Here is a 14,613-nt window from a genome sequence, read left to right on the forward strand (position 1 = left end):
ATTTTTAATATATATATATATACTCTGGAGAATTGTAAGTTTTAAGGCTTGTTGTACAGGTTCCATTATACAGTGTGATAGGGTCAGGTGATTTGTCTCCTTGATATATGAATGTAAAAATGAAGCTGTTGAGGGAATTGGTTTAATTGCAAAGAAATCCCTAACCATTAATTGTATTCCATTGTGGCTCAAATACTTAACACACCTAATCCTTTAAGATTATTCTTTTAATGCTACCATCTCCATCCATTAACTGGAATCCAAATGACTTTAAAAAAAATTAAAGGGGCAGTTATGTCCAGTACATAATACACAGGGAAAGTAGATGTGTCTTCCACAACTGATTGACAAGTCTACTATAGGGTGGTTGGTGGAGTCTAGAAGGATATTGCTGCATAAAGTTAGATACAGACATACAGAAATTCCTGATTTGATATGATGGTCCATTGGCTATCTGGCCAATACAGTGTCTGAGACCAACTACACCAGAAGTCTAAGCTCTGATAGAATCCTGCAAGGACTACCCCATTAGGAGAAGGAAAGGTAATGCTGTAAGCAGATTAAAATCTGCAGTATTTTCTCAAACATCTGCCATGCTTATTTCTTTCACATTTTAAAATGCAATTACATTTAGGTGCATTACATTTGTTCTCAAATTGTATGTCAGGGGAAATTATGTTTAATGTTATTAAAGTGGGTAAAGCAAAGCCGAGCCACAATCCCAGCACCCAGTTTTGCGTGCTTAAACCATTTCAGGGGTTAAACATGCCAAACTCTGTTCTGGCCTTAATCTTCAGCTCAAAATATTACAGTAATTCTAGAAATATTTCATTTACACGTATATGCATATACTGTACCCGCATATCACCGATATGGTTTTAATTCTGTATCATACATTCAGATTTCCATCTGCATTCAGTGTAAATGCAAGCAAATTCAGGATGTATGTGCGTTTTTGTTCTCTTTTTTTTAACCATAGATTTTAATTCTGGCAACAGAAGACAAGTTATTATTGAGTATTTAGATTGCAATATTGAACCTTACAAGTAGCTATACTGATATGGATGAGACTGTTCTGAATAATTGGCTTGAGGACACAGCAAGTATTGTCACAATCAATACAGCCCAACACGACTACTGACCATTATAAACGGTTGATGGATTGCTACTGACCCACCAAATCAATTGCTGCCCAATAGACCTCTAAGGTGGCCCAGCAGGACTTCTATGAAACACATTTGTTCTTCTGTCTGCAAAGGGTTGCCTAAGTACAGAGACTGTTAATCCTCCAGCACAGCAACAGTGCGTGTCTGGTTGGCTATGTTTGAAGTGGTGGATCACACACTGTGCAAGCCAGACTAACGCACTCAAAGAGATGCACTGTAGAATTCAGAATGACAACGAGATGATTCTTAAACTAAAAATGGGGATTGAGATGCAGCCCAACTGAACAGCAGTAAAACCAAATACCAACACTTGCTGCTGCAGCCAGTGAGGCAGGTTGCTCACAAAAATGCTGGATTGCTATGTGGTGGCTGTAGAATCTTACAGTGAGTAGGAAGTTTAAAGGTCATCTGCTCTGACTTCCTAGCTCAGGGCAGGAATCGGACTATTAAAGCAGATCTACAACATTGAGGGAGACATAGAAAAAAGAACCCCCCTTGCTTTACTTTTAGGCACTGAGTGACAGTGAAGTGAGGGAGGGGTACTACAGTCAACCCTGACCAACTACAGGGTTATAGACCGCACAGTAAGCTCCATGTGGATGGGACAAACATCCCATTAGCCACATTTTATATGCTTGCAATACCTCACAGCTCCTCTGGTGCCCAAAGGTAAGGACAGAATTGCCCTCTCCTTGAGCTGCATACAGACGTTTTGCCTTGAAGAAGAAGAAGAGTTTGGATTTGATATCCCGCTTTATCACTACCCGAAGGAGTCTCAAAGCTGCTAACATTCTCCTTTCCCTTCCTCCCCCACAACAAACACTCTGTGAGGTGAGTGGGGCTGAGAGACTTCAAAGAAGTGTGACTGGCCCAAGGTCACCCAGCAGCTGCATGTGGAGGAGCAGAGACACGAACCCGGTTCCCCAGATTATGAGTCTATCGCTCTTAACCACTACACCACACTGGCTCTTGCAAACCACCATAACACCACTCACATTTCCTTAAACCCTTCAGACATTTATTTATAATTGAACAGTTGCAACTGGTTTGGTACAGTCTATTTTAAAAGGTGTGGGGGGCGGGGTGGGGTGGGGAGAAAGTATTTCCACAACAACAACTATAGCTGGAAGTGAATCTGTCTCTTTGCCACAGTCATAGAAATCTCCCATTGTGTGTATGTTATATAATGGTATATCATATAAAACAGAGTGCAATAGGACAAGAAAATGTAATGGCGGTTACAAGGCGATGTCAGGATGGCTCTTTGTCTTTGCTTTGGTTCGTTCTCTTCGTATGGTACAAGTGAGGACCTTCGTTTTCTGAGGAGGCATCTATCAATAAATGGATACATATGTGAAAGAAAATTAGACATCTTCAGTTCTCCAGCTTCACTGTCTTAATAAGTATACCCTGAGCTGATACCCCCCCCCCAGGACTAAACAATATTAATAAACTAATATTACGCTATAACAACAACAATAGGAATCATTAATATTCTAAAATAAACCAAAAAGTGAAACAAGGACACATTAGCTCGAATCCAGACTAAGTCAATCATGAAATGAAAAAGCAAAGTCTCAAAAAGGAGCATATTGGTTAGTTTAAAGCCCAAAGCATCTTGGGTCAAGAGACCAGTTTCTTCAGAAAAACTCCAATAGTCTTACATGCTAAATAGGCTTCTTGTACTGGTGCCTTCACTCCCTCCTCTTCTCAGTTTGTGATACATTAGACAGTTGGGAGCAGAGTTAATCCTGTGCTAGAAACTCAGAATTCTCTTGCATAATCCTGGTTGGATTGTCCATTTATTTCACATATTGTGGCTTCTTATATCAGCCAAGGATGAGGAAACACTGCCATAAATGAATAATATCCCACAGCCATGTCACACAAGCAAAATGGATCTGTGCAATGCAAGCCATTGGTGGCAGTTTGCCAGGCTTCTATTGACAGAGGCAGAAAAGGAAACACAAAATAACCTATGGCATTTTTTAGGTGAATAACAGTTATAAAAGTACAGTACCAGCTTAGCATACAAACAAAATCTAAGGCCTCTCCAAACCGCATTCAAAGCGAGAATTGGAATGGGATAATCACTGAATCAATATTGTACATCCACGTTGCTCCTCCTGTCCAGAGGCATTTAACTAATTCCTCTAGGCTGTTGCAGACAGACCACTAGTCACATTGCATGACTTGCTCACTTGCATTCTGGAGACTTCATTCATTGTGTAGATGGTTAAGTAGACACCTTATGTGCCATTGCTGCTGAATTTGGAAAGGGGTAGTACAGATGCAGGGAACAGACACAAAACAGACAAGGAACGGAAAGGTGGGGCTGAAAAGGGGGTTCTATGGGATAGAGAAGTGAAGTATGGGATAAAGAAAGAGAAAACAGAGGGGCAATGTAGACTGAGGTGCAGAGAGAAGCGTGGTGCTGCAGGGAGTAGAGAGAGAAAGTGATTGTGTAGAGGGGAGGGGAGCAGAAGGGGGGGAGGAAACACAAGCACAACACATGGGAGAGATAAATAACACTTCCAGGCTGTCACTATTTTGGGATAGGATCCAAAAAACATACCAGCAAATTTAGGTTGCATAATTGAAGTTGATTTGGCACTCTTGTGCAAAAAACCTCCCACTTTCCCCCAGAATTGAACTTTTTGCAATGAGGAATGGGGTGGTGGGAGAACATTGAAAAATGTGGGATAACAATAGCTTGATGCAACAACATATACACTCCCCACAAACAAATGGTAATAAATGCTCAATAATCATGACATCTGGACTTGACCGAAGACACGGTGAGCTCTATGGAGCACAGAGGAAGAAGAAAGATAGTGATCACGTTTTTTAAGAAAGGGAGAGCACAAAAGAGGAAAGGTTAAAAGAGAAATGGGTACAGAGAATCCACTAGTGACACAGAGACAGAAGGGGAAGCACACTGTAAGGAAAGAACCAGGAGGATTGAAAAATGGCTTTTCATCTAAAGTAGTGATGCAACCTTCCTGAGTTAACAGAAATGTAAAAGTGATTGAGTTGTGTGTACCCCTAGTATAGAGAGAGCCATCAGTTATTTAATGATGAGAGAAATACATTTTGCAAATACTCAAGAGACCCTCTTGCCTTTGTTGCTTCAGGCTTAGAACCAAGTCCTGAAAAGCAAAATTGTTCCTAGGGCTGCATTCAGAGCTTTAACAGCACAGTGGTCCCCCCCGTCATGTGGAATAACGACTCTAGACAACGTGCTATGGGATTAAATTGGCCACAACTTTATTAAATTTCAAATGTGGGTAGACCTTGGCTCAGGCATTGGGCGTTCTCCCTCCCTAGTCCCCAGCCGGGGACCTAGGGAGCATCAGGGTTATCCAGTGTGTGTGTGGGGGGGATGGGCCGGCTCTGGAGAACATATGTTCAAGCAGAGATAGCCGCCCCCGTTACGCCACCGCCGCAGGGGAGAGCAATGACGACCTTTCGGCGTACGGCCAAAGCCTCCCTTCAAAAACCCCTTTAACGGGGAACCCTGGTATCGCCGCCGCAAAGAGGAAGATGGACTAAAGGATTCCGCCCAAGGCCTGATACCGCCGCCAAGTGAGGATTAACAAGTAAGATCCACCCTCTATTGTGTGGGCAGGTAATCCCTCCCCTTACCTGGCCTGGTTTCCCTGGCAACGCTTCCCCCAGGTGGGACTGGACAACTCACTGGGGTAGGCGGGGACCTCCAGGTATCCCACCTGAGGGAAGGCAAAGCCTATGCTGATGGGGCCACTCCAGATCCAGGGCTGCACGCGTCCACGCAAAAGGCGCCCCCCGTTTTAAGTGGGGAGCGGTCATTAGTTAAAGACAGTTGAAGACTAGAGTACTGCATATACGGATTCCTTGGCCCTCAGAGTGTCTGGTTTCACTTGAACCCAGTTGGTACTGGCTTATTTTGAAGTATCTTTTTAAGAGAGTAGGACTGGGAAGGGAGAATTGGCACAGGATCACAGCTGCAAGTGAAGGTACAGCTCCCATGCTAAAAACATCTACCATGAATTAGGGCTCATTGAATTCAGTGGGACCTGCTTGAAAAAAATGTTTAGGATATTAGGATCAGGCTTCAACTGTGGAGGGGAGAAGAATTTAAATATTCAGTTCAATTCACATTGAAAAGTGATCCTACCAAAAAACTGAAATAAACTAAATTGACATTTGATCTACAGTATCCCTAGCTGCAACAAATCTTTGTTGCTGTCCTCAGATCCAGATACATTTGGAACACTGGCAAAGTGAGAAACAGATGAGAGAACGATGGGGAAAAGGCTAGTCTTTACTTAAGCAGCAATTGCAACTGTTTCAATTTAAAAGGTTAAGCAAATCAAACACTCACAACTTCAACTCTTTCAAGGTTGTGGCATCTATATTAGTGAACAAATAGCATGGAACTAATTTTGTATCCCCTCTCCAGATAATGGATGAGAAGGCAAAGATTTTCCATATGTTAAATGAATGCCTCATGAAATCAACGGGGGAAAATACAGCCCATTAACATCTGGGAATTTGAAGTATATTACTAGAATACCAGGATTACCAATGCCATATGCAATTTCAATGCAAACCAGAGAAAGACATGTTCGTATAAAGATGCTTTGATATCTTCCTAGGCATCCTCATACCAGATAATCATTATACTTGAAACTTTTTACAATCACCTTGACCATTAACTGTTAAACAGGAAATTAATAAATCTTAGAACATTCAATTCCGAAGGCTGCTTTTCTGAAACCATACTACTGTTTAAACTGGGGGTGCTGTTGTTATTTTTTATTGTTGTGCTTCCTTTTTGAGGCACTTCCTTCAGCAAAACTATGACTCTTAAAGGTAAAGGTAAAGGTACCCCTGCCCGTACGGGCCAGTCTTGACAGACTCTGGGGTTGTGCGCCCATCTCACTTAAGAGGCCAGGGGCCAGCGCTGTCCGGAGACACTTCCGGGTCACATGGCCAGCGTGACATCGCTGCTCTGGCCAGAGCCAGAGCCAGAGCCAGAGCCAGAGCCAGAGCCGCACACGGAAACGCCGTTTACCTTCCCGCTGGTAAGCGGTCCCTATTTATCTACTTGCACCCGGAGGTGCTTTCGAACTGCTAGGTTGGCAGGCGCTGGGACCGAGCAGCGGGAGCGCACCCCGCCGCAGGGATTCGAACCGCCGACCTTTCGATCGGCAAGCCCTAGGCGCTGAGGATTTAACCCACAGCGCCACCTGCGTTCCCATCCTATGACTCTTACATCAAGGCTATTTCTGAATGCAAAAAAAGTGTGGTGTTCAAGGAAGTACAGTTTTAAGCACATGGGTGGAATAAAAGTAGATTTACCAGTGGAAAAGATAATGGATTTAAGTATCAAGCAAGCCTTTTTGTGTTGTTTATCTCATTCACTAATGGTTGTTTTTAAACTATTTTGATGCAAAAGGTCTGATCATGGGTTTCTTGGCTCTGGAATAGTATCTAGGAGGAGATAAGGTGTGAGATCAGGGCATGTGCAATTCCTCTCTGGCTCTGGATGGCCACCTCAGGCAGAAATGGATACCTGAGCTGGGAGATAGTTCCTGAGTTTATCTGAAAATCTACTTACCCCATTACATTGAACTATCTATGGTTTTATTTATTTATATTTATATCCCACCTCTTTTCCCATAATGGTATTAAAGGTAGTGCACCTAGGATTCCCAGGTGGTCTCTCATCCAGGTATGGACCAGACCAAGCCTTGCTTTAGCTTCAAGGAAGCAGACGTCACATGTCCTCATGCCCTGGGGACTTCCAAAGTCAAGGATATCCCACAGACAGCTGTCTTTGCCCCCAACACCATGAGGAGAGTGATGGTCAAGAAACGTTGTGTGCAAAGCTAAGGCCAAAGCCTAATCTTCTTTTGGATTAAAACCTGGTGGCTAAGCAAGAAGTGTGTCTACCCTTTGTATGGGGGGTACATACAGCCCAAGTCATTTTGCTGCCCAGAAGAACAATGAGGTGGCACCTTCTTTCCATTCCACATGCAGAAAACTGACCACACTGGCAGCTCAGTCTTTCTTTGACAGTGGTGATAAGACAGCAGCACCTGACAGCAGCAGGCAAACTGAAGGAGTGCAAGGCAAGCCACACAGAGTTGTGTGTCCTATCTTCTAACACCTTCTCATCTTCTAGCATCTGCTGCCTGAGGCAGTGGCCTCTCTCTGCCTAACAAGAATGCCATCCCTGGGTGCTACCAAGTAAGAGACTGTTTTAAAACCACAGTGACTTGAAGCATATGCCCCTGAAATTTGGTGTTGGCTCTTCTTTGAGGTACCTTTCACCCACTTCTGGTTCAATGTACAGCAATAAATCAGTATGGAGGACGTAGCTCTACTATGGCCACAGCATAATGAAAGCTGCCATCATAACTAATGATGTCAAGGGATAGATCAAGTCTCCCTCCGCTGTCTATTAGGAGCTTGGCATTCATCTTGATTCTTTTTACAGAAGCTGCTGGGAGGCTGTGCCTAATGAGACTAGAAAACTAATTAGTCCCAGCTAAGTTTAATGAAAATCAGGAGGGTAAGATAGGAGTGCATTGCAACTCTATTGTTGTAGGTTAGATAATGTACAAAGAGCCTCATCAGCTTTCCGCCAGCCTAACTTCAATAGCAGATGTGCTGGAAGGAGAAGCTTGTGCTTTATCAGAGGCATCCAATGTGGCCTTTGAAATCTCTTTAATCCCTGCCACAAATTTGCACCAACCCTATGACGGTCTATGGGCAATCTTCCCACCCCTTATTTTTGCTTTCACATCCTGAATATCCTTCCTATACTGCATTGTGATTTTTCTCTTGCACCAGTACATCAGTGACAGTATCTGCAGCTGCCCTAGGACACATAATAATAATAATAATAATAATAATAATAATAATAATAATAATAATTTATTATTTATACCCCGCCCATCTGGCTGGGCCTCCCCAGCCACTCTGGCCGGCTTACATAAAAACCAAAAATACAGTAAAATATCACACGTTAAAAACTTCCCTGAACAGGGCTGCCTTAAGATGTCTTCTGAATGTCAGATAGTTGTTTATCGCTTTGACATCTGCTGGAAGGGCGTTCCACAGGGCGGGAGCCACTACCGAGAAGGCCCTCTGCCTGGTTCCCTGTAGCTTTGCTTCTCGCAATGAGGGAACCGCCAGAAGGCCCTCGGCGCTGGACCTCAGCGTCCGGGCTGAACGATGGGGGTGGAGATGCTCCTTCAGGTATACTGGACCGAGGCCGTTTAGGGCTTTAAAGGTCGGCACCAACACTTTGAATTGTGCTCGGAAACGTACTGGGAGCCAGTGTAGGTCTTTCAAGACCGGTGTTATATGGTCTCGGCGGCCGCTCCCAGTCACCAGTCTAGCTGCCGCATTCTGGATTAGTTGTAGTTTCCGAGTCACCTTCAAAGGTAGCCCCACATAGAGTGCATTGCAGTAGTCCAAGCGGGAGATAACCAGAGCATGCACCACTCTGGCGAGACAGTCCGCAGGCAGATAGGGTCTCAGCCTACGTACCAGATGGAGCTGGTAAACAGCTGCCCTGGACACAGATTTGACCTGTGCTTCCATGGACAGCTGTGAGTCCAAAATGACTCCCAGGCTGCGCACCTGGTCCTTCAGGGGCACAGTTACCCCATTCAGGACCAGGGAATCCTCCACACCTGCCTGCCTCCTGTCCCCCAAAAACAGTACTTCTGTCTTGTCAGGATTCAACCTCAATCTGTTAGCCGCCATCCATCCTCCAACCGCCTCCAGACACTCACACAGGACCTTCACCGCCCCCACTGGTTCTGATTTAAAAGAGAGGTAGAGCTGGGTATCATCCGCATACTGATGAACACCCAGCCCAAACCTCCTGATGATCTCTCCCAGCGGCTGCATGTAAATGTTGAAAAGCATGGGGGAGAGGACAGAACCCTGAGGCACCCCACAAGTGAGAGCCCAGGGGTCTGAACACTCATCCTCCACCACCACTTTCTGAACACGGCCCAGGAGGAAGGAGCGGAACCACTGTATGACAGTGCCCCCAGCTCCCAGCCCCTCAAGACGGTCCAGAAGGATGTCATGGTCGATGGTATCAAACGCCGCTGAGAGATCCAGCAGAACTAGGAAACAGCTCTCACCTTTGTCCTATCTCTGGAACTAGAAAGAGAAGTGTTTTTATTGCTTACAATTCCGGGAATTGTATTTTCCTGCCATGGCTCAACAATAAAATATGTGATCAGATTTGGTGCCCTGTGATCAAACTTTATTGGCTCTTCTTGGATGCACTATATTTATTTTGAAGGAAGATCCTGTTGGCTTATGTTGATCTTCCATTCTTCACCTCAACTTAACAAAAGAAAAATCAAAATTCTTTTACTGAATTTTGAATCAGAATTCAACTGTGGAAATAAATATGTGCACATGTATATTATATTATGCAATCCAGCTATGGAACCAAAGTTATCTGGTTAAGAGGACAGCTGGAGTGAACTTTAAAGGTCCCGCTACACACTTGAAATAATATATTCGCAACGTCAGAACTGCTCCTTAGCTCTTCTGATTTTCCCCATTTGTAATCCCACTCCTAACTCACTAGGCTTGTATAGGCAGAATAAGTCACTAACGCCCTTGAAAAGATGTGTTTAGAGGAGAGATTAGTGGCATCCCTTCATCTGTGCACTGTGAGCTATATACTAGCCTTAAATAATAAAAAAATGACACATTGTCAAATATTTAGCAATAAGACACCCAGTCACTGAATTAAGGTTTTCATGGAATAACTGTGGTTCCCAAATACAAGTGCTGGGGGAACCAATCTTATTGTATGCCCCCCACTAAATGGACTTTTGGAAGCAAAACTGACATTGCTTGCCAGAATCACAAGTATGCAAAGAAAGCCCTGAGCAATAAAACCTCTTTCCCAGAGAATTTTTTTTTATTAAAAGTAGGTTCAGGGAAAAGCTCCAGCCCAATTTTTAAGCTGTCTCGTCAATTTTGCACAGTTGGAAAAGGAAGGAAATCATACTATCCCACCTGCCAAAATAAGCTGACACTCATAACACTAGTTGGAATTCTCTTGTCCTTTGTTCCTGAATCCTTTGCCTCCTCCCCCCGAAAGGAAGCCATTGTCAAGGAAGGATGATCACTAGCTAGGCTAAAAGAAAGTCAGTTAACTTTTAGATCTGGTACCCAGCAAAATATATGTGCAGAAAAGATAATACGGTCTAAGGAAAGAGTGGGTGAGAGGTATAAGCAAGCATGACTCAATAGAAACCACACTTATGATACCAGTATCCTCTTGCCCTTTGTTTGAACCCACCTCTCTCACCCACAAACAGATCCCATAGACCTTTCTCCACATTTCTTTATTTTTCAGCTGCATAGGCAGCACATATTTAAAGCACAATACTTCCCCCAGAGAATCCTGGGAACAATAGCTTGTCAAGGGTACTGAGAACTGTAGCTTTGTGGGTCCCAGAACAGCTTCTGAGTCATGTGGCCAGCATGACTAAGCCGCTTCTGGTGAACCAAAGCAGCACACGGAAATGCCGTTTACCTTCTCGCCGGAGTGGTACCTATTTATCTACTTGCACTTTGATGTGCTTTTGAACTGCTAGGTTGGCAGGAGCAGGGACCGAGCAACGGGAGCTCACCCTGTCTCGGGGATTCGAACCGCCAACCTTCTGATTGGCAAGTCCTAGGCTCTGTGGTTTAACCCACAGCGCCACCCGTGTCCCTTTATTTCACACACTGTTGCAGGAAAGGTGGAAGACAACAAGTGGGGAAACCTCTTTCAACATATCTAGATTTCCTGTTCAAAATCTCTCCCCTAACCCTGCCTGGTGAATAAGAACACCCTACTATATGCTAATAAAAAAAAGTAAAAGAATGGAAAAATATACAATGTCCAGACACTCCCATGATTGCTATGGAAGGCAGCCAGTTCCTAGCAGCTGTGTGCAAAGACTGTCTAGGCTGTAGGGATCAGAAGGGAGTGACACAGACACCCTGTCCCCCACATCCTAGCCACCAGGATGTGCCTAGGGTTGTCTCTTTATGACGCAGTAGCCTAAAGTAGGAAGGCAGGAGGAAGATGAAGGGAATGGAGCAGGGAGAGCAGTTTTATGGCTTGTATTCATCCGCATGCCTTAAAAGAACCCCCATAGCATGACACCGTCTGCTACCCAAAGCCATGGAAATGCCTTTGAGTTAATATCCTGCATATGTGAAGGGCAGCAAGTGGATAGCATGCATCATTAGAGAAGAGGAGGAAATAATGGTGCTTTAAAAAAAAAAGAACTTTTAAGTGGTTGTTAAATTGTCTCCATAGCCTAAAGCTGGAGACAGCTAATGCTCACTCCTACACTTTCTGCTGGGAGGATGTGTATTTAATTTCTGGATTTTATTAAAACACTTGTTTTGAGTGGGCCATGAGCTGAGTACATGGATAACTACTGATAATATCTTAACATGAAACCTTAGCTTGACTGTTCCTGCCTCTCTAGCCACCATCCTGATCTGAGTTGTGCTGCCTCTCCCTGCCCAAATGAGTAGTGCAGAGAGTCAAAATACCTCTTTAGCCACAGCAATTGTCACTGTGGAACAGTAATAAACCTTGATACATGCATGGATAACACACAGACACACATACTTCTTTCAAATCATGTTCCTCATATTCCTAGCAATTTTTTGAAGTCTGCCCCCTTGTGTGCTTCTGATAAGAAAACAGAATATGCATCAAAACCTGTGTTTAGACGCCTCAGTGATTATACTGCTCAAGGAGAGCAGTAGAGATGAAGATTAAATTTGATTTAAACTGTTGTGCAGAGGGGAAAGAACTGCTGCCTTATTCACTCATGCAGCATTTACCACCAATATGCTGCATATGAGCATTCAGATGCTTCTTTCAAAAAGGATTTAAGAACAAACTTTTGGAAATCATGCAAAATTAATGACTGACAGTAGGCAGCACATGTTGCCTCTTTTCATACATTGTGATCAGCTGCTGGCTTCGTGTTGTAGTTTGTAGTCCAATACTAAACAGTTTCCAAGATCAGTTGCAACAGGAAACTGTGGTTTGCCAAGTGCAATAAGTTTTCTCTTGTATTGCATAAGAGGAGTGTGTGAGGAGGGGTGCAATGGCACGAGACCTTGTGGGGTTAATCTTTTCCTTCCCAACTTATTCCCAGTGAAATTCGCCTCCCCCAAAGCTGATAATACTGCAATAATCACCTCATCATGTATACATTAACCTGGACTCTGCAATCGTAATAGAATCATAAAACTGTAGAGCTGGAAGGGACCACAAGGGTCATCTAGTCCAACCCCCTGAAATGCAGGAATCTTTGGCACAATTTAGGGCTCAAACCCACGGCCCTGAGATTAAGAGTCTCATGCTCTACCAGCTGAGCTATCCCAGGATAATAATAGCCACCTTTCTTTTGATTAAATGTGTCTGGGGGCGGGGTTATTGGTTTGTTTTGTTCTTATTCTTGTTTTTATTATGTATTTTCTGGTTTGATTTTGTATTTTTATGCTGTGAACTGCCCTGATATCTTCGAATGAAGGATGGTATAAAAATTTAATAAGTAATAATAAATAAATAATAGTAGTACCTCCAGGAAGAAAATTCAAATGGTACCAGTGAAACCATCCTCTCAGAAACTAATAGCAGCGTCAAGGGGTAGGGAGTGAGACTACAGTGGGGAGAAAAGGAAAGTTCTGTTCCTGCTCATCCTGCACCTGCTAATGTAATTTCCAATGAACTATTTTAAATACTAAGTGAAAAGTTTAGTGTATTGTGGCCCTGAAAAGTTGCTGAATCTAGGTTGTTCCCTTTTCCAAATCCGAACTCCTTGTTTACTTCTACTAAGCCCTTTTCCTCACCCCTTTGGATTGTTCACAACTTGGTTCATCTCTGTATGCCAGAGATAACAATTCTAAGGGGGCTTTCAAAGGGAGGCTTAATATTGCAAATGGATTGTTTGTGTATTGCGAATGGCTTTTTGGCAACAGAGTGTTGTTGTTTTAAAATACTGGGTTTTTTATGGATAGGGCAAATCTGGATTAAATTGGGGGAGGGAAGATATACAAGTTGCCATTTTGCTGCCAATGTTGTGAAAAACCTGCATGCATTAGGATCACAGATTCCACAATAACTACCCTTCTATAAGTACACTTATTTACTTGGTCGCTTATTCCAAGATTTTCTCCCCTTTCTTCAGGCTCTCATTTGCAGATTGAACATGTAAACAAATCAAAACATCGAAGGAAATTTCATGCACTTTCCAAATGCCTTTTCCCAAAGCTGAAGATTGCTTTTCCTTGTCAACGTCATGTGTTTCCCTGGGGACAGCTGGCCTCCCAAACCACAACAACTTTATAAACTGAAGCTTTTAAGCACTTAAAGGCTTCAATGCATGCAGCCAGCCAACTTGATCTCCTAGGTTAGCTGGCTCAGCAAGGCTAAGCTTTACGCTCTCAAGTTATTAAGTACTTATAAGGGCTGCAGAGTTTTCATATGGAGAGCTTACCAAGCAATCTTATGGCTAACCAATTCATGGCTTGTAAGGAGCTTTAGTTCTAAGAACAACAGGCAGTTTTCTGGATATCTCATGCTTCATTTGTGAAACAATCTGCAAGGGACGGTTGTAAAATTCTGAGCAAGTGGGACTCATCAAAATACATTTGCACAAGGTCACAGAAGGGTTTGGAAGTGCATAAAATTTCACTTTCTAACCATCTACACATTGGGGTATTGCACCAACATCCTTTCCGTGACAGTCTGTGCCTCTATAAGGAATCGCGCTCCAGTATGTTTTAGCCATACAGTCTTCACAATTGGATTTCCATTATCAAAGTGAGAGATCTGGCAATCCCAAGGCTATCTAATGTCTGCAGTACAAAATTGTACATGGCTCTAATCCCATCTTCTCTCCCCATTTGCTGTCCTATAAGCAACTCAAAATAAATGCCTCTTGCGCCTTCTAGTACGGAACCTACTTTTGCAATTCTCAGACTTAAATGACTCTGATAGACCCCAATCCAACAACTAGTTCAGTATGATCCCAACATGCCTACAAATGTCCCAAACTGCAAATCCATTTGTCCTGCCCATGACAGTTGCTTAGGCTTCCTGCATTTCTTCCTGCTCTGATAGGATGAGGGATAGGAAAATATGTCCTTCACACTCGCAGAAGAGGTGGGTTACTATCAGTCTAGCATGTTCTACTTTTTACTGTATGGACCAGCAGATGCCTAATGCAGCTGCCACCCTTCTCCAAATGGCAGGGCTTGCTTTGCTGGGAGGCAATATGAAGGAAAGAAGGACTGGCATGCAAATGAGCAGTAGTGAGCAGGTGATGGTCTGTTATGGGGAGAGTCCACTGGAAGAATCTTGCCCATGTGCCACACCACACACCCCACTCCATCTGAA

General features: G+C 43.5%; 1 protein-coding gene across 1 annotated transcript in view; it reads right to left on the minus strand.

Moving 5' to 3' along the window:
* Window positions 1-2,207: 2,207 nt before the first annotated feature.
* The window catches only part of TNIP3 (TNFAIP3 interacting protein 3), a 65,315-nt gene continuing 52,909 nt past the window's right edge, over window positions 2,208-14,613 (minus strand). The window contains exon 13 of the mRNA XM_079990569.1: window positions 2,208-2,497. Within this exon, the coding sequence (XP_079846695.1) occupies window positions 2,418-2,497 (80 nt within the window). The 3' untranslated portion in view covers window positions 2,208-2,417. The remainder of the gene's footprint in view (window positions 2,498-14,613) is intronic.

Source organism: Podarcis cretensis, assembly GCF_951804945.1.
Source record: "Podarcis cretensis genome assembly, chromosome: 9".
Lineage (NCBI taxonomy): Eukaryota > Metazoa > Chordata > Lepidosauria > Squamata > Lacertidae > Podarcis > Podarcis cretensis.